Consider the following 27,313-nt stretch of genomic DNA (forward strand, 5'->3'; position numbering starts at 1 on the left):
AAGGGAAATCTTAACCTACTTAAGTATAAACTGTTTGCAAGTACTTTAGAAGCATCTTTTAACATACTACCAATTAATACCATAATTAAAAATTATTCTTATCCATTTCTTGAAGTAGGTTCTGAGGGATCTTTGTTAGCATAGGATAAAATGCTCAGTGTAGTAGAAAGTAACAAAGGTTTTTATATACACACATATATTCCAAACTCCAGATTAGAGAGGATGGAATCTAGAAAGATAAAGCACCAAACAGAATGTCAGAATGAAAGTTTGGTTTCTACTCATAGTTATGAGTGATTATGATAATACAGAAAGCCCACATTTGGGAGCTGATTTCCCCCCAACATGCAATACCTGCAGTACCCAGTGAATTGTTAAATCTCTGTTCTATTAGGGAGGGTTCTTATTTTTGTTTTCATTTTTTCAGGAGCAGATATTCATGCAACTGATCCCAACAGAGGGATGACTCCACGGGAATGGGCATCTTACACAGGAAGATCTGAGGCTGTCTGGGTTATTCAGAGACTGTTGGACAGGCCCTGTCCTGAGCAGTTCAGTGAACAGTACAAGCCTGAGTGGCCAATGGTGAAGGACGTTCTTGTCAAACCAGCAGAGCCCAAGAGCTGTTTACAGAGGCTTACTGAGTGCTTTCGGTCAATCTTGTCTTCCCGGCATGTTCAAGGACCTGAAAATGGGGGAGTCCTTGACCATATGGTTAGAATGACCACGAGTCTCCACAGCCCTGCTGTGGCAATTGCCTGTAAGACTGTGTGCCCTGACAGCCCCCCCTGTGTGGGGAAGAGGCGCCTTGCAGTGCAGGAAATCCTCCGCCACCAAAACAGTGGGGACACCCATGATCAGGAAAAGGGCAAGGTGGAGAACTTTGAGGTCTTTCAGAACTCCCAGTTTGAGGTGGTTTCCCAAAAGACAGACAGGAGAGCAAGTCTCCAAACTTCCACCTCTACAACTGCTCAAGGGAGCTCTGCAGTTTCTCGGAAGGCCAGCCTCTTACCTTTGCATTTATTGAGGAGAAGTAGCGTGAGACCAGGCTTTGTCATTCCAAAGGTCCGCATCAACAAGGCCCCCACTCCCACTTTTCAACCAGAACGAGTGAAGAAGAAGGGGGGCAGCGTTAAGGATAATACCTATTTACAGATTCCTAAGTGGAGATACAAGGAAGCCAAGGAGGAGAGGAGAAAAGCAGAGCAGGCAGAAAAGAAGAAAACAGAGGCTCCAAAGGAAAGACGAGTATCTCCCTGGAGGAATAGGACTTGAACCCATGGTGGAGTTCTAGCATCTGAGATCAGCTTCCCAAACTGCAGGCTCAAGAGGCATTCGGCTCAGGCAGTCGCCATGGCACATGGAAGTGTTCCTCTGAGTTGTGCTGAAAAGGCGTGTAGGGAGAAAGTGGGGAGCATGCTGAATGAACATGGGTTGGGGGAGATTCAGTTCACATCAGCTGCTTGAGCCTGTCGAGTGAAAAGGTGACATTTTCCTTTGCTGCTATGTCTAACTCAGGGCTCCAAGGTTCCTGTATTGCCTCTCTTCTCCTTTGGTTTGAGTAAAAATGTAGAAATTGTCATGGTGACTTGGTAATGCTGCTGTGGGTTTTGGTAATTGGGTAGTGATTCAGGGAGGCACCTGCCAGGTATGAAGAAGGTACTTACTCTAGCTGGTGGAAAACAAACCACCTATATACACTCCTCCCTCATGCCTAAAGGAAGGTGGATGGGATTGCTTGTGCTGCTTCCCTCTTCAATCCCACCCCAAACGCTTTCTTAATTTTTCTTTTGACCTAGATGTTACCACTTAAAAATATGGCTAAGGGGAAGCAGGGAGTGTAAACAGCTCCCATTGGCATGGCTTGTACTCTGTAGAAGAAACCCTGACACCACTTTTATCTCAGAGCCAATAAGAAAGGGTAATGAGTCCATGACCACAGATACATGGAATATTTATAATGCACACACTACTGACAATACTTTAGTACCGCAGAATGGCATAGAGATACTGTACATTTCCAAAATACAGTTCTCTCCTCTATTCCTCCCATACTAAAGAGCAGTGCAGTTAAGTGCCTAACATAGTACTCTGCACACACTAGACACAATAAATGTTTATGAAATTGAAATTGAATCACATCCTCCTTGTACTAATGATATCTATCTATAATATTAGAACTTCACCATTCAGATGTTATCTTTGCCAATCCCAACATTGTCGGGGGTGGGGGGGTCTATGTTTAAATTATGTAGCTAAGTGGTTTCTGAAATGTGGGTTACTTACTCTTTTCCTTTTTTACATGATTTTTTTTTTAAAAAAAGCCAAATCCTACCAGTATTAATAGGAGATTTGTGGTTGTTTGGGATGTTCCTAGTGAGGTCATCTATTCTTTACATCTGGATCTATTAAATTATTAAAGCCAGTCAGAAACACAAGTGTAGACATTTTCATAATAAAAATGGTGAGAGAGCAACCTCCAAGCCTTCACTGGTCCCCAGAATTGCAATTGTAGATAGAACTAGAGCCTCCAGTATGGATAGATATAGATAATTCTCATTCTCTGCAATTTGGAAAAGATGACATCTCTTCAGTGGAAGCATGCTGCTATAAAAAAAGAAGTGTGTGATGGTCAGAGCTCCCCGTTATTCATTTCTTCTCTTCTATCTCATTTCTAGCACTGTGAGGTCAGGGGCCAGCATGCATGTAAATCAATCGATTATCAGACTTAGGAGGTGATAATCTGTTAACTCACCTTTTTTTCTAAGAGGACAACAATGAAGTGGCAGATGACGAACTTTACTGGGTAGTTAGCAGTGTAGCTTCTCACCCTTCCACGGACGTCATCCAGCCAAGAGCAGTCACTATGTCCAATAGAGCAAATTTGATGTCCCAAGTTCTTAGCTCCTAGTGAGGTTAGAGGGTGCGGAAGGAGGTTCTGTTAGCCAAGTGTTTGATGGGCAGTCCCTGTATCAGATTAATGATAGTGGGTTGTTTGTATTCTAGCAGTACTTCCTGTCTTCTCCCAAAAGTTGGTCATTTAATACTGTATGGATGTCCCAGTATTTTTAGGCATGCCCTCCTCTGGTGTTGCTCAATCCCCTGCCTCATCGTATGCCTTTGGCAGCTGTTCAAAACTTGACCAGGTTATTGATTCATCTGAATTCCACATTTCTCTAGCTGTCATACAGGATTAGAAAGTGGGAGTTTTGAATGTTTTTATTACATTTTTTCTAGCTTTCAGTCACAGGCAAAGGACACTTTGGGGTCTTCGTACTGAATGGGCAAACAGTACAAAGAATGCTCATGATGTTAGCAAAACCTGGCTTTATATATTTCTTCTAAACTGTCAAGCTAGCAGGTTTCCACCAAGCAAACATATTCTTGGCAAGCCAGGTGCTGTGTTTGTCACTTTCCCTGTTATTGAAGAAAACAGAATAATCGGTCAAAGGAATACGGTGGAAAAGGCATAATGTGGCGCATAGTTGTGTGTTCTCAGGGGCCAGAGAAGTAGTTACTCTGCGTGTGTATTTGTGTACGTACATGCAGATACACATGTATGGGCACATTACTGTGGAAAACAGAAAATGAACAAAACAAGTGAATGTACCACGTTAGAATGCACTCACTTATCCAACTATATTATTAACTTCTCAAACCCAGAGTCTGAAGGGAAGACATCTTACATTATTTCTTCACTTTTTCTTCCCTTGTGGCTAGTTTGTTTAGATCTTCTCCTTTTTCTCTCTGCATAAGCAGATTTATTCCTATAGCAATTTCACAAGCCAAGGAAATTGTCTTCTGGGTCCGTCTCCCTGCTGTAGCAAGGATGCTTATGCTCTTGTTTTCCAACCCAGCCACAGGATGGAAAAGGGAGAAATCCTGTATATCCAAATAATGTACTATCTCTTCCTTCTTGGGAATTTCAAGATTTCCTATTTACTCTTTTCTAAGGGAGTTTTTTTTTTTTCCTGCACAAGGTAATTTTTCACACTGGACTTAAGATCTCTGCAGCCCTAACCATCAGCACACCAGGTTGCCCATTTGGTAGTTGACAATGTCAGCAGAACATGTTGATGAAAACTAAGAAAAAAACTCTAGAAACACTTGTTCATTCTCTGCTTTTTGGGTGAGCTAGCTCAGTCAGCCCAATGGAGGAGAATTACGTGAAATAAAGAAAGATTTCCTATGGGGGAGGCATTGCAAAGGACATCAGTTCTTAGGCAAGATAATTATACTGTTGATTCCTCATCTCTTTTTTAAAAACAAGTTTAATTAGAGCAGAAACTGGCCACCTTTGTCCCTACTGGGGAGGAGAATCATAGAACTTACTCTAAGTATGTCAGTTAAATATAAGTATGTCACAGTGTCATACTTGGCAGCCTTGAAGAGTGCTTTTCCACTGTTACATCAAAATGGCACTCAGGTTTGTTGGTTTTTTTCCCCAGTTGCCATATAAGGTTCAATAGTTGTTCTCACAGAACTCTTTTCTTTACCTTCCACTCCCATCCCACTCCTTCCTTTTGGGACTGAAAAGGAAAAATGGAAGAATAAGTGTGACTATTACACATTTTCTGCCTCGTTACCTTTTGCCCCCGACACTTGACCCCACTGTGTTCTGTGGCTTCTGCCTTCTTCCCTTTGATGGCTGCCTCACCCCCATCCCTATCAGAATGTCTTGCAGAATTCCTGGCATCAGCTACTCTGGAGGCAAAAAAAAGGGGGCATAGATGTGAGATGAGAGCAATATAGGGGCTCCCTGCTTTGGCAGTGCTAAGTGACAATCTTTAGACTGCATGAATTGAAAAGAAAGTGATTTCTCCTATTTCTGTCAATTTGACTAAATTTTTTACAATTTTCTTTTTGTAGATAGGAAAACATAGTGTATTTGAAATAACCTAGCACAATCCAGATTGAACAAGGGCATAAGATTTCCACCTCAGTTCTTAATTACTCTGAATACTGAGTAAACAGTCTGAGCTCTCTCTCTCTCTCTCTCTCTCTCTCTCTCACACACACACACACACACACACACACACACACACGGTTAGAGATTATTTTCATTTTCTTTAATCCCTTGAGGGTATTCTAGTTAAACTAAAAACAAAATAGATTATAAGACAGTTGTACCACTTTTTTCACCATCCCCTTCCCCAATAAGATTCCTGGGAATTGCCTTTTGAATTTCCATGATCATAAGCAACCAAGACCTGAGAACACTTAAGAGAATGTTGCTCTTTGGTTCATGTGAAGTCAGTCATTGATCTTTCAATAATTTCTTATGACTGTGAATATTTGAGTTAAACAAAAATCAAGTCTTTCATGAAAATAGAACATACTTGTTTGATGGAAATTTTCAGTCAAAGCCAATTGGGCTTAGAGTTTTAACAAATACTTTTACCACTTCAGTTGATACCTTTAGGTCTCAAAGTAATATGCTGAGGGTTAGAACATATACTTCTGTGTTTTCTGCCTGTTAATGTGAATGAAAGACCCCAGGGTCTGCCCTGCATTAAAATCACTAGGGAAGAAAGAAGCCTGCTGGAAGTTAATCCAGGATCTGTTGAGCTTCCCAAAGCTTATGCACTTTAGTTGGCTTCCAGAGCACATCATACAGAAGACTCTGAAGCATTAAATAGCATATGAAGTTTTTCTTCCTCTTCTTGTAGCAATTTCCGGGCAGTGCTACAGTGCATACCTCAAGAATGTGATGATCATATTCCAGAAGTTCTTCAGTTGGGCTTGCAGTTATATTTTAGCTTCTTGTTTAAGGAAATACACAAATATCATGCAAAATGTTCGTAAAAGAGAATGTGAATACTGAAATCGCATTTGTGCCACTCGTCCTTGTTTTCAGCCCATAATTCACCTTCAGTCAGAAATGGAAATGCTTTCTGATGAAATACTTTCCCCAAATTTAGCTCCACCATATGGGGACTGATGCAGGTGCTACCTTGTCCAGTTGCAAAATTCTTGAATTACCCAGATAGTAGGTAGAAGCAAATTAATATGAAAAAGAGTCACCTTGAGGAACAGAGAAGATTTTTTTAGTAAAACTAGCTAGGAAGTAAGATTTTCCCTGATGGCACATTGACAAGAACAGGGGACATTAAACTTAGGTATGAAAGTAGAGAGGTGATGATTTTTCTTTTCACAGTTTGATTTGGTACCTGTGACATTTGAAAGGAAAAACAACTCATAAATCAGGTTTGGCTCATCCATTTCCCCAACTTTATCCAGATATTCTACTCCGGTGTACTGATTACTATTCAACATCAACCCATTTTATTACATGTGAAGATATAATACATTGAAAACCCTTCACAATTACTCGTGCATTTGACAAGATTCCAACAATTGCTTAGTGTTTATAGTATTCCTAAAATGCAGTATTATAGACATTGAAATGGTAATACCAAAGAGTTAACTCAGGACTATTTTCTTCCCATTGTGTATTACTGTTTCAGTACTGAGAACAAGTGGTTTGATATTTCATAAAAAACATTTTTCAGTGTCAAGGTGGTACTGAGCTTTGCCATGTTGTGTATAACTTATGTCTGGTCCTAGAACTGCTAATGGCTGACTCCTTGATCTTGAATTAGGTCACTTTATCTCTTTGGGCCTCAATTTCTACATCTGTAAAATGAGAGAGTTGGAGTAGAGAGTCTCCAAATTCCCTTCCAAATACAATGTTTTATGTTTCTATATGGACAGCACCAGCCACTTAAGCTATGCAAGTCATCAACTTCCCAAGTTTTTCTGGAGGATTACTAATCTTGTATACTGGGAAGGATTATATACATATATTATCCACCTCCAAAATATTGGCCCTTATGAAGAAATGCAGTTGCTTTAAAAGTCATAACAAAATTGGTTCAGTGATAATAGCAATAGAGATGTTTTAACAAAGATGATTTCCCATAAAACCTAGCAGTGGTTTTATGCCTTGAGTAACTTAAGGTGTTGTTAAGGTCTTTTCTTCCTTTTTCCACTTTTTTATGCACTCAGTACTTGGTTCAAAGGTGTGTATGTATATATATATATATATATATAATCAGTATATATATATATAATCAGTAAGCCACTAACTTGAAATCACTTTTTTTTTTTTTTTACCTCGGTGCTTTTCATGCACATTGATGGTAAACAATAGAAAAAGATCACTGAGGGTAAAAGAAAAATAAATGAAAAAAGATCAAAACAATTTGGATTTCTAAAATTCTCCTTCTTGACTAGGATTGACAGCATTGTTATTTCATTTTTCCAATATCCATATGGGCCTAAAATGGCATTTAAGGAAGAACACCAGCACTGCAAGCAGACATTTGGGTGGTTTTGCTTTGCTAAATAGAATCGAACAGGACATCGTGAGACACAGAGGAAGTACATCAAGAAAAGGGTATTATGGTTAAATATGTGAGATTAGTGACATCTGTGTATTCCCTGTAAATGATAAGTAACTCTAAATGTGCCCTGTAGCTGTCTATGTATTTGAAAAAAAAAAAACAGTGCCTTTTGAGGCAAAAGCAGCAAGGTATATATGGAAAGAGCGCTAAATCTAGAATTTTAAAACCTAGGTTCCAGTCCTGACTCTGATACTAATGTACATGCTCTCATCTTTATGGGCCTCAGGTAATTCTTTAGGAGGTTGGCAACACTGGAAATTTAAGGTCCCTTTTTTACTCTAAATCATATGATCTTTGATGAACAAAAGCTGTGCCTGGGGCCTACTCAACTCCCAGGGCCACTTCCTGAAGATTAATGGTAACACTCACCACTGTAATACAGTCCTTTAGACTATACAGGAGACCTGGTTTCTCATTTTGGGGCTGTCATTAGCTCTGTGTGACCTTGGGAAAGGTCCTTCTTTCCCCTGGACCTCATTTTCCTTATCTGCTTAATAAAATGAGAGATTCTTTAAAGTACTCTCCAACCCTCACAACCTGGGTTTCCTTAATGTTTCCACTGTCTGATTTCGAAAATTTTTTTTGGAAACCAGCACAAGATGTTAACAGTCCAACACTCCCATCATCTTGCTTCTAGGGAACTGCTAATACCTCCCCCCCAGTCTCTTCTCTTGCCATTAGATCCACAATGGTAAACTAACATCAGTCCATGATGGCTGTATGTAAACCTCTCTATAAGATTAAGGGAAATATTTGCTGTAAAGTATTACAGGGAAACTTGCTAGCTTTTTAAAAAAAATTCAGAGAAAAAAGTCATGTGAAAATGACACAAGTACAACAGTCACAGTCGCGTCATCTGATGCTTTCTGAAATAGCAAGAAGTCCCAAACGTGTTAAGTTCTTGTCATGAACATACAGGGTTAAAACTGTACCTTATGTATACACTTGGTAAAACATTAAAAGAACAAATCAGGGCTGCTGGGAAAATTGTAGCCTCAGCCCTTGGAGGGAACAGTTAAAGGGAGGGACTTAGGAATGATAATAGAGAGTTGTTTAGTTGCTTTCCAGTAATGTCTGATCATTTGTGACCCCATTTGAGGTTTTCTTGGGAAAGATAGGGAGTGATTTGCCATTTTCTTCTCCAGCTCATTTTACAGAAGAGGAACTAAAGCAAGCAAAGTTAAGTGACTTGCCCAGGGTCATACAGCTAGTAAGTGTCTGAAGCCAGATTTGAACTCAGGTTTTCCTTATTTCAGACCCAGTGCTCTATTCTGTATTTATTGAGCTTCAAGGTATTTTGGTCTTGATCAACAATAATACTGTAAAGTAACCTAAGAATTTAGCCTACCTCTTTATGACCAGGAGTATAAATTTAAAAAAAAAATTCCCGTTATGTCAATATAAAAACATTTTCAAATAAACTTTTCTTTATGGTGTAGGTCTTGTTAAGATGATATTGAACATGGCTCTTATTATTGTGATGTCAAAATTTTCATTTCAAAGTTATGCCTTTACCAGCTACAGCTCTGAAAACATTTGTACTATTTGGGCTTAAAAGCACATTTGAGGACATAAATTGAAGACATAGAAGCAGCTTTGGTTCGGGATTACAAAAGTATTGAGGAAAATGAGTTTACTCATATCATATAATGATTGAAAAATATTTTTTCTCAATGCCTGCTGAATTATTACCTCATGTTAAAATGAAATCAAGGTAATAACAAATTACTGTTGAAGGGAGTGGAAAGTATGGGTAAAGGATAAAAAATGAAGTATGTAATGAACCTGTTCTGAATGTACAATGGTTGAGTTGCTTGAAAAACTAAATGTTTTAAAACTTGAAGATGATTGTAAAAAAAGTATACATGATTTTTAAAAAATCTTATTTATATTCAAATAATTATGAGATTTCTTAGCTATTGTTTGACTTTGTTTTCAAAAGATTTATATTCTTAATTTAATAAGGGTTTTTGTTTTTGATTGAATTAGCAGTCTTGTACTTTTTGGTTTTTTGCTTCTAGAGATCTTACGGTGACCTTATTAAAACCCTGAAGTCCAATCTATAGAAAAAAATTTAGTATTGTGTTGTTCAGGAGGAGAGACCTTGAATAAAAAATAAAACATGATACAATTTATTTGGCTTGGTCTCCGTGTTGTTCTTGCCTGTAATGGGGGATGGTGGGTCCCTGTGTTAATTTTCCAGCAGGGAGTTTACTGAATGCAGTACCTGAATTAGCCGCCAGATGTTGCTCTGCCTGACTTACCCGCCTCATTTCTGTGAAGTCATTGTGATGAGTGTCTAGGAATTGACACTTTCCATAAGGCTGTAGTATTCCAATTAGCCATTAAAGAGCAGTGAAGCTTTCAGACGGCAGCTCGGTGACCACAAAAGAGAGTGCAGGCCTAGGAGTCAAAAAGACTTGTATTCAAATCTTCCTTATGAACTGTGTGACCCTAGCAAGTCACCTAACCCGTGTTTGGCTGGTCTGCCTTTGCACTGTAAAATGAAGATAACAATCGCACACTTCTGCAGGGCTGTTGTGAGGCTCAAAGGAGGTGAAGTGCGAAGTATTTTGCAAACCTTAAAGTGCTACATCAATTCTAACTCAGCTATTATAACAATACCTATCATTTATACAGCATTATGAGCCAAACACTGTACCTTAAAATGGGGATGATAATAATGACGCCTACCTCTCAGAATTGTGCTAGTAACTGTAAAGTGCTTAGCACATAGTGCTGTGTAAATGTCAGCTATTATCCCCACTGAGGAAACTGAGGCAGGTGGTGGTTAAGTGGCCTGCCCAGTAAAACACAGCTGCTAAGTGTTGGAGGTCAAATTTGAACTTGGGTCTTTAAGACTCCAAGCTGGGCCTTCCATGTGCTACACTTTTCACAACATGCCCAACTTCAGCATTGTTCATAGAAGTAGCTTTTATGTCAGCCTCTTGCTGATTGGGTTTGACTCTACTCCCAGAGATGAACTAAAATATTAAATATCAAAACAGCATCTGCTATCTATGTCTGTCTAGAGACTCAACCTTGCAGAGGTTTTGCTCTTTTAGGCCACTTCCTGCTACATTCATACAGGGACTTAAATATCTTATGATCATAATTTCTTTTTTTAAAATAACATAAAGAATCATATAAACTCCCCATAAATTGCACTGCCTCTTATTGTCTAGAATCTTCTTTCTGGTTGGGAAAATGCATATTCACTGATAAATCATGGTAGGTTGGAGAAGGATTATCCTACTAAAGAACATTGAGGATATTACCCCCATGGCTCACCAGCCACAGGATTTCTAGTAGTCCCTTACTGATAATCAATTCCTGGTTGAGTCGGTATCCCCCTAGCTGCTCATGGCTCTTTGGCTTCTGTCTCTGCCTCCTCCAAGCAGGTAAACTCCAAAGCTCCAAAGACAGGAGGAAAAACAGCAAAGAAAAGGCAGCATGCTATTATGTGGTTTCTCCTGTAGCAACAAGCAAAAGGAGCACAGTGATCCCCCCAAATTGTGCAGGGTGATCAGAAATTGTTTCAGCAGCCCCTGAATTATTTCCTGGGCCCTAAGTTCTCCACAGAGAACAGGTTCACTGATACCCGTTCACAAAAATTTGAAATTTAACTTGATCTTTGAAAACTTTCCTTTTGAGTTCTTTGTGAACTTTGGGGATGGCTAAATGAGGAGGTTAGGCAATTTGGAGGCTCAGATGAGATAACGAGAACTGGAAAGTGCTGTAGAAATTCCCATTATATAACAAGAATAAGGAATATGTCTGTACTCTTGCGGTAGGCTTTGTTTTATTTCGGTTTTTGGTTTTCAGTGGGGAAGTCTTGGAATTAGAACTTGGAACATGACAGATGGAAAGGAGGGAAAATGATCTAGACTGTTAAGAAAGAGCAATGGAATAAAGAAATAACGAGCGCTAGAATAACAATGTAGCAGCAGCGATATCATCACTGAACAATTGAACAAATTGCCCTAAGTATCTTCCAAGTCTTCCAGATAACTTCTTTTTGGGGGGGTGGTATTCATTCATTTGCTTAGTGGACTTTTTAGCCATTGGTAGAGACAGGTGCTCAAATAGAGAAATTTTAAAATTAAAAAAATTGTATCTTATAGAATGTTTTAGTTAGCAGTATTCTTATAAATAAAAATAATACTTTTTTTTAAAAATCCTCCTCTTTTACCATCCCACCTCCACCTTCCTAAAGATCATGGCCAGGAAGTTTTCGTGATACTAGAGATAGAGAGACGTGGCAATGCACATATGCATTCCAGTGTTCTCTTCTTAATTCAGAGATACAACGGGCCCCCTGCTAAACTGAAATACTGAGGCAATCTGGATATTAAAGCCTAAGAAATGACCATTTTGGTCTGAATTAAAACACAAAATAGCCTCATCTTGCTGCTGTGGGAGTGCACACCTGGACCTGGGAGAGCAGAATTGAGAAAAGTGAGTGTTCAAGCATCCAGGTGGTCTGGGTATTATTGCCAATCTTGCAGCAGGAATAAAGCTATAAAGCAAGTAAAGTTGATGGGGGAGAGAGTAGCCCCTTCAAGGCATATGCTATACCCTTTCTTTGGGGGATGACTTCGACTTGTGTCTCTGGAGCCCCTGTTTTTAGTTGCTCTGCAGTCAGCTGCCAGAAATGAAGCTAATTGTGGTGTTTTTCTTTGACTACAACACCTGCTTGCCACTCAGCTCAGTCCACCGATTCATTTCATGTGGCCACCAAGCACATGTCAAGTAGGAACTGCTCACCTTCTCCACTGACCTGGGCTGAATTCCAGCAAGGGACATGAAAGGAGAAAGTTTCCTTCTGCCCTGAAACTTCCAGTTCCCCTGACAAAATAGACTTTGATATGGAAATTTTGCTAGTAAGTTGTCAGCAATGAGATTCAAGCCAACAGCTGCATCCCAAACTGTTATAGTTCTCTCCATAAAGAGATATGGAACTAATATCACCACCTAGGAAATCAGAGTCACCTGGGACTGAAAGGTGGGTGTGGGAAGCACATTAGGACAGGTGCCAAGCACTGTGACAGAGATGAGGACACACTATATGATGAAGCTGCCTTCACCCTTCCTCGTGTACACATTATTTTCAACAGTCTTAGAGTCTTTGATTTGGAAACTTAAAGTGTAAACCCTGTCTGAAGAAGGAATTGCCTAGATATCCCTAGCAAATGGCTATTCAGCTTTTGCATAAGTACTTTTACTGACAGGAAACTCATTATACTACAAAGCAACCCATTCCATTTTTGGACAGCCCTAATATTTGACTAAGGGCTCATTCATTCATTTAGTTTTGGGTGCTTTGTTTTGCCATTTAATGGGTTGATGGGTTTTAACATTTTTTTTCTTTTTAATTAATTAATTGATTAATTAATTATTTAAATGTTCTACAATCACTACCAAAAAGCTTATATTTTTACCCCCCCACCACCTCCCACCACCCCTCTCCCTTCCCAAGCCGCCATACAATTCTATATATGATGTACATATACTTTCCTATTGAATACGTTTTTACTATAGTAATGCTATATAGACAAACTAAAATAAATGGAAGAAATCATATAACAAATCAAAACATAATACACACACACACACACATACAAACAAGATCTGCTACATTCTGCAAATGAATTCCATAGTTCTTTCTCTGAGTGTGGAAGGCATTTTGCCTTAGAAAACCATTGGGAATTATTATTATTATTTTTTTAAAGTTCTTGTGTTATTACAAAGTTCCAAGTCTACCAGCAAGAACTCTCTCACACTGTGGTCGTTGCTGTGCACAAAGTTCTCCTGGTTCTGCTCCTTTCACTCAGCATCAGATCATATAAGTCCTTCCAGGCATCTCTGAAGTCTTCTTGTTCATCATTTCTAATGGCACAATAGTACTCCATTACATTCATATACCACAACTTATTCAGCCATTCCCCAACTGATGGGCATCCCCTTGATTTTCAGTTTTTGGCAACTACAAAGAGTGCTGCTATAAATATTTTTGTACATGTGGGAACCTTTCCCATTTGGGTTTTAAAATTTAAAAAATAATTTAAACAAGATTTAAATGAAAAGGTTATTTTTGCTAAAAGAAAATCATTGCATTCTTTCTTATTAAAAAATAACTTTCCAAACTTAATTCAGAAGCCATTAAAATGCCCTGAGTTTAAATTGAGAACCAGATTTGGAAATCTAGACTGTTGTTCGTCCTTAACTCCTAAAGAAGACCAATGACATCAGGAGGATGGTGTCTTGACTTACAAGGGAATCAGATTTAAGTGAGGCAGAGCTGTGCAAAGTCATCAGCCTCACTCTCTCATCCAGAGTCATTGTGGTCCAGTCACAAGACGTAGGTCGGGATGATTGGTGATGGCCCAGGATGCAGTGGGCCTTTTTAAGGTCAGGTCTTTCCCAAGTCTCAGTTTGTCTGAGGCAGTGCCCATTCAGTAGTTAAAGGCTAGGTAAGGGGGGCAGAGCCAAGATAGTGGAATAGAAGGAGGTCCTACTCTAGCTCTCCCAGCATAGTCCATAAAATACCTGTAAAAAATGACTCTAAACAAATTCTAGAGCAGCAGAAGCCACAAAATGACAGAATAAAAGAGATTTCCAGTCCAAGACAGCCTGAAAGGCCAATAGGAAAGGTCTATTGCACTGGGCTCAGAGCAGAGCACAGCATAGCCTTGGCTGGCAGCACACAGGGACAGGACTGGAGCAAGTTTCAGGGCTTGGAATCATGGGTAGTAGCTGCAGTTCTCAGATTTCTCAACCCACAAATGCCAAAGACAGCTTCAAAGGTCAGTGAGAAAGCACTTTCACTTGGGTGAGCCCCTGTCCCAGGGCAACAGCAGCCCTTGCAACAGCAGGGTCCACTTTTGTAGCCCTCAACCTAAATACCTTGGGGGAATTGAGCAGCTGATCTGAGTATCAGTCCTGAGTGGCCATCCTGGGGTGAGGAGGAGCACTGGTGTGGTAGAGCTGGTGGAGGTTTTGGAGAGGGAATTCTACTTTCAGATCCTGGGCAGAAAAATGCCTGTAGTTGCTCCCAGATCAGAGTGCAGGCCAGGAATGGAGTAAACTTCTATCCCTTGATTGTACAACCTTGGAGGAACTGGGAATTTATAGGTCCCTAGAGTATACTCTCCACTTGACAAATCAAAAGTCAAGTAACTGATAGGGAAAATGCCCAAAAAAAGGGGAGAAAATTAAGACTATAGAAGGTTACTTTCTTGGTGAAAAGGTGCTTTCTTTCATTTTTTTGGATGAGGAAGAACAAAGCATACTATCAGAGTAAGACATAAAAGTCAAGGCATCTACATCCAAAACCTCCAAAAAAAAAATGCAACAGTCAGTCCATGGAGAGCTCAAAAAGGATTTTGAAAATCAAGTAAGAGAGGTGGAGGAAAAATTAGGAAGAGAAATGAGAGCAATGCAAGAAAACCATGAAAAGCTTGCTTAAGGAGACCCCAAAGATGCTGAAAAAAATAACACCTTCAAAAATAGACTAACCCAAATGGCAAAAGAGCTCCAAAAAGCCAATGAGGAGAAGAATGCTTTAAAAAGCAGAATCAGCCAAATGGAAAAGGAGGTTCAAAAATTCACTGAAGAAAATAGTTCTTTAAAAATTAGAATGGAATAGATGGAAGCTAATGACTTTATGCAAAACCAAAAGAATGAAAAAATGGAAGATAATGTCAAATATTTCATTGGAAAAACAACTGACCTGGAAAATAGATCCTGGAGAGACAATTTAAAAATTATGGGACTACCTGAAAGCCATGATCAAAAAAGAGCCTAGACATCATCTTTTATGAAATTATCAAGGAAACTGCCCTGAGATTCTAGAACCAGGGGGCAAAATAAATATTGAAAGAATCCACTGATCATCTCCTGAAAGAGATCCAAAAAGAGAAACTCCTAGGAACATTGTAGCCAAATTCCAGAGTTCCCAGGTCAACATTGCAAGCAGCTAGAAAGAAACAATTTGAGTATTGTGGAAATGCAATCAGGATAACACAAGATCTAGCAGCTTCTACATTAAGGGATCAAAGGACTTGGAATATGATATCCCAGAATTCAAAGGAACTAGGATTAAAACCAAGAATCACCTACTCAGCAAAACTGAGTATAACACTTCAGGGGAAAAAATGGTCATTCAATGAAACAGGAGACATTCAAGCACTCTTGATGAAAACACCAGAACTGAAAGAAAATTTGACTTCCATACACAAAAATCAAGAGAAGCATGAAAAAGTTAACAGGAAAAAGAAATCATAAGGGACTTACTAAAGTTGAACTGTTTACATTCCTACATGGAAAGATAATATATGTAACTCTTGAAACTTTTCTCAGTATCTGGGTAGTTGGTGGGATTATACATGCATGCACACACACACACACACACACACACACACACACACACACACAGAAAGAGAGAATGAGAAAGACAGAGAGCATAGGGTGAGTTAAACAGGAAGGGATCATATCCAAAAAATAAAATTAAGGGGTGAGAGAGGAATATATTGGGAGGAGAAAGGGAGAAATGGAATGGGGCAAATTATCTCTCATAAATGAGGCAAGAAAAAGCTTTCAATGGAGGGAAAAAGGAGGGAGGTGAGAGGGAAAAAGTAAAGCTTACTCTCATCATATTTGGCTCAAGGAAGGAATAACATGCACACTCAATTTGGTATGAAAACCTATCTTACACTACAGGAAAGTAGGGGAGAAAGGGGATAAGCAGGGTGGGGGCAATGATGGAACGGAAGAAAAATGGAAGGAGGGGGCAATTAGAAGTAAACACTCTTGGGGAGGGACAAGGTCAAAAGAGAGAACAGAAGAAATGGGGGACAGGATAGGATGGAGGGAAATATAGTTAGTCTTATACAACATGACTATTATGGAAGTCATTTGCAAAACTACACATATATAGCCTATATAAATTGCTTGCCTTCTCATTGGGGATGAGTGGGGAGGGAGGAAAGAAGAGAAGTTGGAATTCAAAGTTTTAGGAAAAACTGTTGAGTATTGTTCTTGTATACAACTGGGAAATAAGAAATAAAGGTAATGGGGTATAGAAATTTATCTTGCCCTACAGGACAAAAGAGAAGATGGGGATAAGGGAAGGGAGGAGTGTTAGAAGGGAGGGAAAATTGGTGGAAGGGGTAATCAGAATGCAAGGAGTTTTGGGATGAGGGGAGAGGAGAGATGGGGAGAAAATTTGGAACTCAAAATTTTGTGGAAATGAATGTTGAAAACTTAAATAAATAATAAAAAAAGAAAAGGAAAAAATTAGAATGGAGCAGATGGAAGCTGACTTTATGAGAAACTAAGAATTTATAAAACAAAACCAAAAAAATGAAACAATAGGAGACAATGTGAAATATCGCACTGGAAAAACAACTGACCTGGAAAATGCATCCAGGAGAGATAATTTTAAAATTATTGGTCTACTTGAAAACCATGATCAAAAATAGAGCCTAGACCTCATTTTACAAGAAATCAAGGAAAACTGCCCTGATATTCTAGACCTAGTAGGTAAAATAGAAATGGAAAGAATTCACCAAAGACCTCCTGAAAGAGATCCAAAAGGAAAACTCCTAGGAATATTATAGCCAAATTCCAGAGTTCCCAGGTCATGGAGAAAATATTATAAGCAGCCAGAAGGAAACAATTCAGTTATTGTGGAAATACAATCAGGATAACACAGGATTTAGCAGCTTCTACACTAAGGGATTGAAGGACTTGGAATATTATATTCCAGAGGTCAAAGGAGATAGGATTAAAACCAAGAATCACCTACCCACCAAAACTGAGTATAATTCTTCAGGGGAAAACATGGAATTTCAATGAAATGGAGGACTTCCAAGCATTCTTGTTGAAAAAACCAGAGCTGAATAGAAAATTTGACTTTCAAATACAAGAATCAAGAGCAACATGAAAAGGCAAATAGGAAAGAGAAGCCTTAAGGAACTCATTAAAGTTGAACTGTTTACATTCCTACGTGGAAATATGTTATTTGTACCTCATGAGACCTTTTTCTGTATTAGGGTAGTCAGAGGGAATATAAACATGTAGGTGTATATGGGTATGTATGTATGAGTATATTATATATGTGTAGGTATGTATATATACATGTGTGCATGTGTGTATATGTATATATGTTTATATACATATATATACATAGAGGGCACAGGGTGAGCTGAATATGAAGGGAGAATATCTAAAAATACATAGACAAAATTTACTGTTGAATAGAAGGTGCTAGGAGTAAGAGAAAGGAAGAGGTGGAATGTAGCAAATCATCTCACATACCAGAGGGAAGAAAGAGCTTCTACAATGGAGGCGAAGTGGGGGGAATGAAAGGAAATAATTGAGCCTTATTCTCATGGGATTTGACTTAAGGAGGGAATAACACACTCAATTGGATATGGAATTCTATTTTATCCTGCAGGAAGGCAAGGGGGAAGGGGATAGGAGAGGGAAGATAACAGAAGGAACAGCAAATTGGGGAAAGGGATAATCAGAAGCAAACACTATTGTGGGAGGACAGGTCAAGGAAGAGAATGGAATAAATGAAGGGCAGGATAGGACAGAGGGAAATGTGGTTAGTCTTTTACAACATAACTATTATGGAGGTGCTTTGCATTATTACACGCGTATGACCAATATTGAATTGCTTGTTTTCTCAATGAGGGTAGGTGGGGAGGGAGGGAGAGAATCTGGAACTCAAAGCTTTAAGATTGAATGTTAAAAATTGTTTTAGCATGCAACTGAAATTAAGCTATACAGGCAATGGAGTATAGACATCTATTTTACCTTACAGGAAAATAGGAGGGAAAGGGGATGGAAGAAGGGTGAGTAACAGAAGGGATAACAGACTGGAGGAAGGGGTGGATGGGGTGCATGCTGTTCTGGGACAGGGGGGTGGAGAGAGATGGAAAGAAAATTTTGAATTAAAATTCTTGTGGAAGTAAATGTTAAGAACTGAAAAATAAATTGTAAATCAAAAAAATTTTTAAAATAAATAAAATAAAGGCTAGGTAAGAATTAAGATAAAAGGTGATCTACTTTGCCTTCACAAAAGAATCAGGCAGAGAGGGGGAAGACCCTCAAAGTTTCTGACCTGAACAGAAACAATTAATATTGCTCACTCTGAGCCATCAAAACCCAAACAATGAGCAAGAGAGGCTTGGGCTGGGGACTATTAATGGCCAGTCAGTGAGAGCCAGAGTGATTTGGGTTTAAAGACATAGTCAAGTAGCTCTATTTTGAATCCCAATAGGCTTTATCAAAGCCTGTTTTTTTCAGACTATATTTCAAAAAATCACAAATGAAAATTACACAAGATAAAGAATGAATTGTCCTAATTTTAAAAAATAAGAAAGAAAAAAAATCTAGCTCCTGAACCCTGATGCCTGGACAAAGTATAAATCATCAAAATGTATATTCCTGTGAACCGAGGGCCCACATGTATGGGTGTGTTTCACACGTGGCCAGGAAAAGGCCATTGATACTTGACTGAAGTAACTGGGAAAGAAGCGCAAGCATGTTTGAGTTGGCAGAATTACAAGGTGGGGGACATGTGAATGAGGAATCTAACGTGTGATGTGACAGCCAAGAGAGCTGCTATAATACAGTCTCAGGCTGTGTTAAGGGAATTACAGCCTGCAGGAATAATAAGTTGATAGTTCTACTCTACTCTGTTCTAATCAGACCATGTCTGGACAGTTTTGTTCAATTTACACCACATTTAGAGAGGCACCACACTTAATGGAGAACATTGGCAAACTTGCAGGTGCCCAGAAGAAAACCAGGATGGTGAAGACTGAAGTTGGGGCCATCTAAGGACTGGCTAAAGTAACAGGAGATGTTTAACCTGCAGAAGGGAAGATTTGGGGAGGAGAGGAGTGAAAGCTGTCCCAAGTATATGAACTGCTGTTATAGGAAAGAAGGATAAGCCTTGCTATTATTGGTCCCAGGGTAAAATTACAAGCAGTGTATAAAAATTTGAGGAAAATTGAAGTTTGATCTAAGGAAAGCATTTCTCATCAATCAGAGCTGCCTCAAAGTAGATGGGGCCTCAGGAGTTAATATGTTCCCCATAACTGGAAGTCTTCAAGCAAAGGCTGGGAGATAACTTGTCAGATACATGTAGAGAGGATCCTTCTTAGATAGTATGAGTTGGAGTAGATGGTTCCTGAGATTCTTCCAAACTATGTAACCTGAGTTCCCCCAAAAACCCCATTGGCATGAGATTGTTTCCTTACTGGTGGAGATCAATGCCCCACCTGTGTGGGATGGGGCAGAGTTGGTGAGAAGAGGAGACAAGATACCTCCTTACGGGCTTGAGTCTCTTGAGGACTATCTGTGGGTTCTGCAGACTCTTTGGGCACCTCTGGCTTATAGTTTTGAAAGAAAAGATGAATAATGCCAACCTCACTTCAGGCTGCTCAATGAAGAATAAGATTGGGAGGAAGTTGACATGAGAAGAACTAGCAGTCCCTGTAGACAGAGGGGAGAAGTAGGTCCTTGAGAAACACTTCCAGGTAGAGAAAGTGATATGGATGATGAGTTAGCAAAGGAGACAGAGGAGTGATCAGAGTATTTTTGTGTGTTTGTCCTTTGTTTCCGAAGAAGACCATGCTATCAGAGAAATGATGACATGATTTGCACTTGACTTTGTTTTGAGTGAGGGAGGGCTGTGGAAGCCTCACTTCTCCTCCAGAGCCATGTGAATCCAGTGACCAGATATTCATCAGGATGACTGGAGATGACTCAGGATGAGGCAGTTGGGGTTAAGTGACTTGCCCAAGGTCACACATCTAGTGAGTGTCAAGTGTCTGAGGTGAGATTTGAACTCAGGTCCTTCTGATTCCTGAACTGGTGCTCTATCCACCACACCACCTAGCTGTCCCTTTAGTGATCAGACAAATAGGAAAAGAAACCGGAGAGAATAGTTTTGTGAAATCCAAGAGAAAAGAATATCCAGGAGGAGAGGTTGGTCAAGAGTGTCCAATGCAGCAAAGAAGTCAAGGAGAATGAGGAATGAGAGAAGGCCCTTAGATTTGGCTATTAACATGTTATTGGTAAATTTGAAGGGAGAAGCTATGAAGGTAGAGGAACTAGCAGTTGAGAGGATCAAGAAAGGTTTGTGCAGAAGGTACCTGAGCTGCATCTTGAAGGAAGAGAGGGACTCTGTGAGGTGGATGTGAGGAGGAGGGAATGCAAGCAAGGGAACTCATACCCAATAAATGTGCTCCTAAAGAACTCTATGTAATTCAGATTCTTGTGAATGAGTCACTTTAAAATTCATTTGGGGGAATGAATAAAAAAGTTTATCACATATAGGCAAACTGTGGTACAATCTTTTGTAAATACTCTTGTAAAGTAGATAATTATGACCTAATTTACTAATTATGTGAGTTGGGATGTTCCCAAGTTGGGTTTTCTTAAAGGTGGGCATTCCCGTGTTATTTATACAGGATAATTTCACACACCAAAAGAATTTCTTGTGAATTCTTTTTTTGATTGAGCTACCTATCTTTAAAGTAATTTGGTGAAGATGGTAAATTATTTTTGTGTATTTTTCACCATTGAATAAACCAACGTAACAAAAGAAAAAGTAGTTTCTTAAGGCTATGCCAAACACAGGATCCAGAAAAGAAACCATGGCCACTCTGAATCCTGAATCACAGTTAAATGCCCCACCAAATTTCAGATTGTATAGTTGGCCCTCAGGAAGGGTGAAAACTAATTGTTTTACTGATAATATTTAGGAGGGCTTTTGGTAGCAGCCCAAAGACTAGCAAGGAAGTCAATCAAGTCAATCAGTCAATCAAGTCAAGTCAAGTCAATCAATCAATAAACATTTATCAAGCTCCTACTATGTGGGCAGCTAGGTGGTGCAGGGGATAAAGTTCCAGGCCTGGAGTCAGGAAGATTCAAGACTGAAAAATGACAGAATGACAACGCTATGTACCAAGTACTCTACTAAGCACTGGAGATACAAAAAATGGCAAAAGATCGTCCCTTTTCTCAAGGAGCTTATGGAGGAGACAACATGCAAAGAAATATATATAAAACAAGCTATATACAGGATAAATAGGAAATAATTACTGGGAGGAAGGCACTGGAATTAAGGATTGAGGAAGGGTTCATTTAGAAGGTGGGAAGGTGGGAAAAAAGGGTGTGGACATGTTATGATCTGCAACATTGCAGTCAATATCTACCTCAGTCAGATCACAGATACATTCAGGTATTGAAGTATAAGGGTAGTGAGGTGGTGCAGTGGATAGAGTGCCAGACCTGGAGTCTGGAAGTCTCATCTTCCTGAGTTCAAATTTGGCCTCAAGACACTTTGTGACCCTGGGCATGTCACTTAACCCTGTTTGCCTAGGTTTCCTTATCTGTAAAATGAGCTGCAGAAGGAAATGGAAAACCACTTCAGTATCTTTGCCAAGAAAACCCCACAATGGGGCTACAAAGAGTTGGATGACTGAAAAATGACTGAACAACCAAAACTGAAACATCCACAAAAAGGGCAAGAGAAAAGAGAGGCAGAAGCTACTAAATTTCTCTTAGATCAAGGACACCTGGCCTGTGCTGTGTTGTTTGGCCTAGATAGCTAAGCCTGTGTGTTCATTCATGTATAATTCAGCTTGTTTGTGGCTCTTATTTCATGCTTTTGCTTGTGATACATTATGAAATGCTCTCTCTATTACTCACTTTGGCTTCACTTCATTCAAAAGGGCTGTTTGGACATCATCCCTGGAGGCAAGCCCACTGCAAGCCAGGTAATTGTTTCTCGACAATCAGCAGAGGCAGGTGTTTGGTTCAGAGTTGAAAGACGCTGAGACTTCAAGCAGGGAGGCTTAGAGCCTTGCTCAGGACTGTTCATTCTCACCAAATACTCCTGCAGCAGTTGACCCAGGACATCAAGGCAGGTCAGTCTGCGCCTTTCCATCTTGAATTATGCAGGTTAAGTACATATCTTCTCTTTATTGCTGTGCTGTCTGTTGATTCGCCAAGCTGCGTGGGAGAGGAGGAGGGCTTCAAGAATTTCTGGTCCTCAACCTTTCCTGCACTACTAAGACTCATAGGATCCAGGAGGAAGAAAGGATCCCCAAGGTAATCTAGTTCAATCCTTTCACTGTATGAATAAAGAAAAAGAGATGTAGGAAGGGGTGAGTGATTTGCCCAAGGTCAAACCCGTCTTTGGATTTCAGATCCTATGTACTTTCCAGTATACCAGTAAGGGCTTTAGAGAACCCCAGGTTGAGCCTTTGAGGGCAGAGGCAATGTTTATTAGTATTTGGAACTAGTAATTTTTGAATGAAAGAAGTTTTAGTGAAAATGGAAACATGCAAGTTTAGTTTGGTTAAAGAGGCACCAATGTTGGAAATGCCTTTCTTACTTTATTAGTATTATCTTGGATCTTTTCCCAGAAGAGCATATGGTGAAGATGCTTAGATTGCCTAATTAAATCAAATGGCTGGAAGGCTATTCTTAGAGTCAATACTTCAGCTGCAGTTCTGTATTAGGTGAGATAATTCCATAAACACGGATTAAAAAAAAGTGCTCTGTACTTGTATAGTGTGGGTTTCTGCAGTAAGATCAAGGTGCTATTCAGGGAAAGCCCAGTTCTTTTTGGACCTCCCAAAATCACTATAAAATAGGAAAGGGACATGAAGCATTCTTTCTGTTTCCTAGAAGCTAAAGACATTAAAAAAAAAAAAAAACTTCAGGGAAGCAGGGTTGAGGGAAGAATGAGCTTTGACTGATTTTACTTTCCCCAGTGGTAAATCCCTCAGGCCAGGCAGATATTTGGGTAGGGAAGAGTGAATTCTTTGAACTCACATCATGTATCTGGCCATCATTGTAATGACTAGACAGATTATCTTGGAGTTTCATTTAGTAGCACTGGAAGGAATGGATTGGAGCTGGTGACCTTGATTATGCATTTCTGCAACTGAAAATTGTCCCTCTCCTTCCACTATGATCTCTCTTTCTTTTGCTGATTCACACTAATACCTGGGGCTAGCCATTGACTGGAATCTCACTGTTTCTTTGTATAGAAGAGAAATACATGTCCTGTCTTTAATCTTTGGCATTTTATATTATAGTTCTCTAAATGACTGGTTGAAAATTAGCAAATAGATGCTTCTTCACCTTCAACAGACCCACCAGCTCCATGATAACCTCCACTGGGTAGAAAACTATTGTGCTTTTGACTTTTCATTGCTATACTTGTCTTTCCAGACGTCTTTCACAAATAAAGCAGCCTTGCTTTGAGATTGAGACCCACTTCTTTTCACCCACCCGTCAGCAGATTATTTGAAGACCAGAATTCAAACTATTTGTGCATTCACTGTAGTCCTGCTGCGTGGTACCGGTGCTTCCTATATCCAGAATCAAAAGCATTCTCAAGCAAAACATGGTTCTAATAGAGAATCCAATCCTAATATATATATTCCAGTTCATATACTAGTTCCAAAAATCACTCGATCCACTTTATATATCACCTGTAGTTCCTTCTGTGGCTCTTAACAATGCTTCCTGATTCATGAAGACAAGCAGATTAGCTTGGAATTTTAAATCATATGTCCTTTCCAAACCAAGGAATCCCAGATATCAGTCTTTGCTCCATTTTATCTCATGGTTGCCCCTATCCTCTTTGTACACTCTCCAAGGATGCTGAAGCTTCCTAACATTTTGGTCATTCTGTGGCTCCGTTCCTCATTAGTGTCAGTTACTAGCCACCCACCCCATGCTTTACTCATCTCTTTCCATAAGTCTTCCATCTAATGTAGTGGAGGCTTTCTCCTGGTTCTCTGATAGTGGATGTCATTATAACTCTTGGGCTGTCATTCTATTGTCATTCATTCCTAATGCATGACTGACCCCTTTCTTTTCTTATCACAATTCTTTTTAGCTTCTTCTCATGTGCAGGTCATTTGGCAAATGGTGCAACTTGCTTGTACCCACCATGCATCATTACATTCACCTGCAATGATAACTCTTCTGAGATCCTTTTTTTGTGACTCAGTACCATAAAGTATCATTGGCAGAAAAAGAAATACTGGCATTAAAATGATAAGGGTTTTGTGGCAATAAATAACCAACGGTTTTTTTGTGTTTTTTTTCCTCTGAAATCCAGTTAATAATCTCTTTCCTCAGTTTTTAAAGAGATATGTTTTGTTAGAAATTTGACACTAAACATCATATAAGCAATGCACCATTATTAGAGTTCAATTTTTTTCTTTTACTATCCATGGCAATAAAAGCTATCTCTGTCCAGCCAAGAGCTCTTCACATTTTCACTTCTTCCACTCTACCTAAGCTCTTATAACTTGAGAAGATTCTTATCCCATAGCAGCATTTGTCTATTCAGTAATCTGGTCTAGTTGGAATTGCTTTTTTGTTATTATTATTTTATTTGTTTTCAGTGTTCTACAATAATTTCCATATATCTTAGATTTTTTCCCCTCTTTCCCCCCTTCCCCTCTACCTCCCCGACACAGCATACAGTTTTATATAGGTTTTACACATACATTCCTATTAAATACATTTTCACCTTAGTCATGTTGCATAGAAGAAATAAAATGAATGGGATAAATCATAAAACAAACCAAAACATAATACAAAAGAAAATGATCTGCTTCATTCTGTGATTGAATTTCATGTGGATGAAATGTGGAAGGCATTTTGCCTTAAGAGACCATTGGGAATTATTTAAGTCTTTGCATTGCAATGAAGTACTAAGTCTCCCAGAAAAATTCCTCGCACACTGTGGTTGTTGTTGTGTACAAAGTTCTCCTGGTTTTGCTCCTTTCACTCAGTATCAGTTCATGTAAGTCTTTCCAGGACTCTATGAAGTCTTCCTGTTCACCAGCAATGAAGTAGTTCCAACTCTCCTACATCTTCTCCAACATTTATCATCTTCCTGTTTTGTCATGTTAGCCAATCTGATAAGTGTGATGTGGTACCCCACAGTTGTTTTGATTTATATCTCTCTAATCAATAGTGATTTAGAGCATTTTTTCATATGACTATAGATAGCTTTAATTTCTTCCTCTGAAAACTGCCTGTTCATATCCTTTGACCATTTATCAATTGGGAAATGACTTGTATTCATGTACATTTGACTCAGTTCTTTATATATTTTAGAAATTAGGCCTTTATTACAGACACTAGTTGCAAAAATTCTTTCCCAGTTTTCTGCTTCCCTCCTAATCTTGATTGCATTGGGTTAGGCTGTGCAAAAAAACTTTCCAATTTAATGTAATCAAAATTATCCGTTTTGTACTTCATAATGTTTTCTATCTCTTGTTTAGTCAAAAATTCTTGGAATTGCTTTTAATAGCTATATCTTCAGGCTTCTGTCACAGTTGACTTGCAGTATCTAGAGAGCAATCAATAGCAAATATTTTTTCTTTTTTAAAAATGTTTTTATTGATAGATTTCATTTTTTATCATAGTTTTTCTCAATTTCTCTCCCTCTCCCAGAGAGCCATCCTATATAACAAACAGCATTTTTAAAGAAAAAAAATCAGCAGAACTGATCAATATATCAAAAAAGTTGGAAAGTAGGTGCAATGTGCAGCACTTGTAAACCTCCCATCTTTGCAAAGGGATGGGGCAGGAACGTCTCCTCATAGCTCTTCTTCTAAGTCATGGCTGTTTTTTATAATTTGCAACATTTAATTGTGATTTATTTTTGCATGTGTGTGGTTTTCTTTCCATTTATATTGTTGTCATTGTTATCTCGTGTTCTTGGCTCTGCTTACTTCACTCTGTTTCAATCCATGTAGATCTTTCCATACTTCTCTGTTTTTGTCACATTTGTCATTTGTTACAGCACAGTGATATTCATGTCCCATAATTTGTTTAGCCATTTTGCTGTCGATGAGCCTCTACTTTGTTTCTGCTATCACAAAACGTTCATTGAATGTTTATTGGATGCTTACTGTATACCTGGCACTGGGCCAAGTACTGGTGATAAAAATATAAAAGGGAAACAGTACCATTCCTTAAGAAGCTTACATTCTAACAGAAGAGACAACATGTATTTATAAAAGCATGTGTGTGTGTGTGTGTGTGTGTAATATTGCTACTGCTGGGTGCCACAGAGATAGCATGCTGAAGATGGACATCTATTAGTCAGGACAGGCATCTCCATATAGTGTTCTCTCCTACCCTTCAAGGAGTGAAACTTCATATGGATTAATGAGAGTAACTGATGATTGAAAGGTAAGACTTCCTATCCTGAAGGAAAAGAAGAACAGAAGTCTCAAGATATCTATACCAGATGGTGGGAGAAGAAGACAAGAGACTGACTTTGAGGCCTCCCTGGCCTACCACTGCTTCCAAGGAAGCCTCATGCTCCATTCTGCTATAAGTGAAGGCAGAGACACCAAGGGAACCTGTCCAGATGTGAAGGTGGCTTCCCTCCCTCACCAGAGACCAAGTGGAGCAATGAGATGCTCCAGAGACCTGTGCCATTGAGAGAGACTATCATTAGACTCTGGGGCAAAGAAGTACGTCTAGGCAGCTAATGGTTTTGCTGAGCTTGTCAAAAGGGTAAATCCAAGACAGTGTGATACCATTCCTCTAATTCCTTCCACCTCATGAATTTGGGCCCCGGGCAACATAGAATGGATCCAGCAGCTTGGTGGAGGGTGGTCACCTCAGGCAATTTTCCCTTTTCCCATCATTCTATGGCAAATTTAATTGGAAGCCAATCCCTCCAAACCGAGGGCTCTTAGAAAGGAGCTAGGTACAAAGGACTCTGTCCACACAAGAGTGGGTTCCAGCCCAAAGGGAATAACTAGTTTTACTCAGCTGCACACTTTGCCATCACATAATGTTAGAAGGATACCTGCACTGCCAGATATACAAAA

General features: G+C 39.3%; 1 protein-coding gene and 1 long non-coding RNA gene across 3 annotated transcripts in view; one reads left to right on the top strand and one right to left on the bottom strand.

Annotated features, from left to right (window-relative positions):
* Nucleotides 1-9,541, top strand: part of ANKRD33B (ankyrin repeat domain 33B) — a 124,675-nt gene extending 115,134 nt beyond the window's left edge. The window contains exon 4 of the mRNA XM_072605426.1: nucleotides 428-9,541. Coding sequence (XP_072461527.1) covers nucleotides 428-1,275 — 848 coding nt within the window. The 3' untranslated portion in view covers nucleotides 1,276-9,541. The remainder of the gene's footprint in view (nucleotides 1-427) is intronic.
* Nucleotides 1,938-12,806, bottom strand: LOC140501617 (uncharacterized). 2 transcript variants are annotated; one of them, XR_011966267.1, is made up of 2 exons: nucleotides 4,587-12,806; nucleotides 1,938-2,907 (listed from the first exon to the last, which is right to left on the bottom strand). It is a non-coding gene; the product is annotated as an uncharacterized lncRNA (long non-coding RNA). The 2 variants fall into 2 exon arrangements; XR_011966266.1 differs by having other exon boundaries at nucleotides 1,938-3,417.
* Between the last annotated feature and the right edge of the window lie 14,507 nt (nucleotides 12,807-27,313).

This window comes from Notamacropus eugenii, chromosome 4 (assembly GCF_028372415.1).
Source record: "Notamacropus eugenii isolate mMacEug1 chromosome 4, mMacEug1.pri_v2, whole genome shotgun sequence".
Classification (NCBI taxonomy): domain Eukaryota; kingdom Metazoa; phylum Chordata; class Mammalia; order Diprotodontia; family Macropodidae; genus Notamacropus; species Notamacropus eugenii.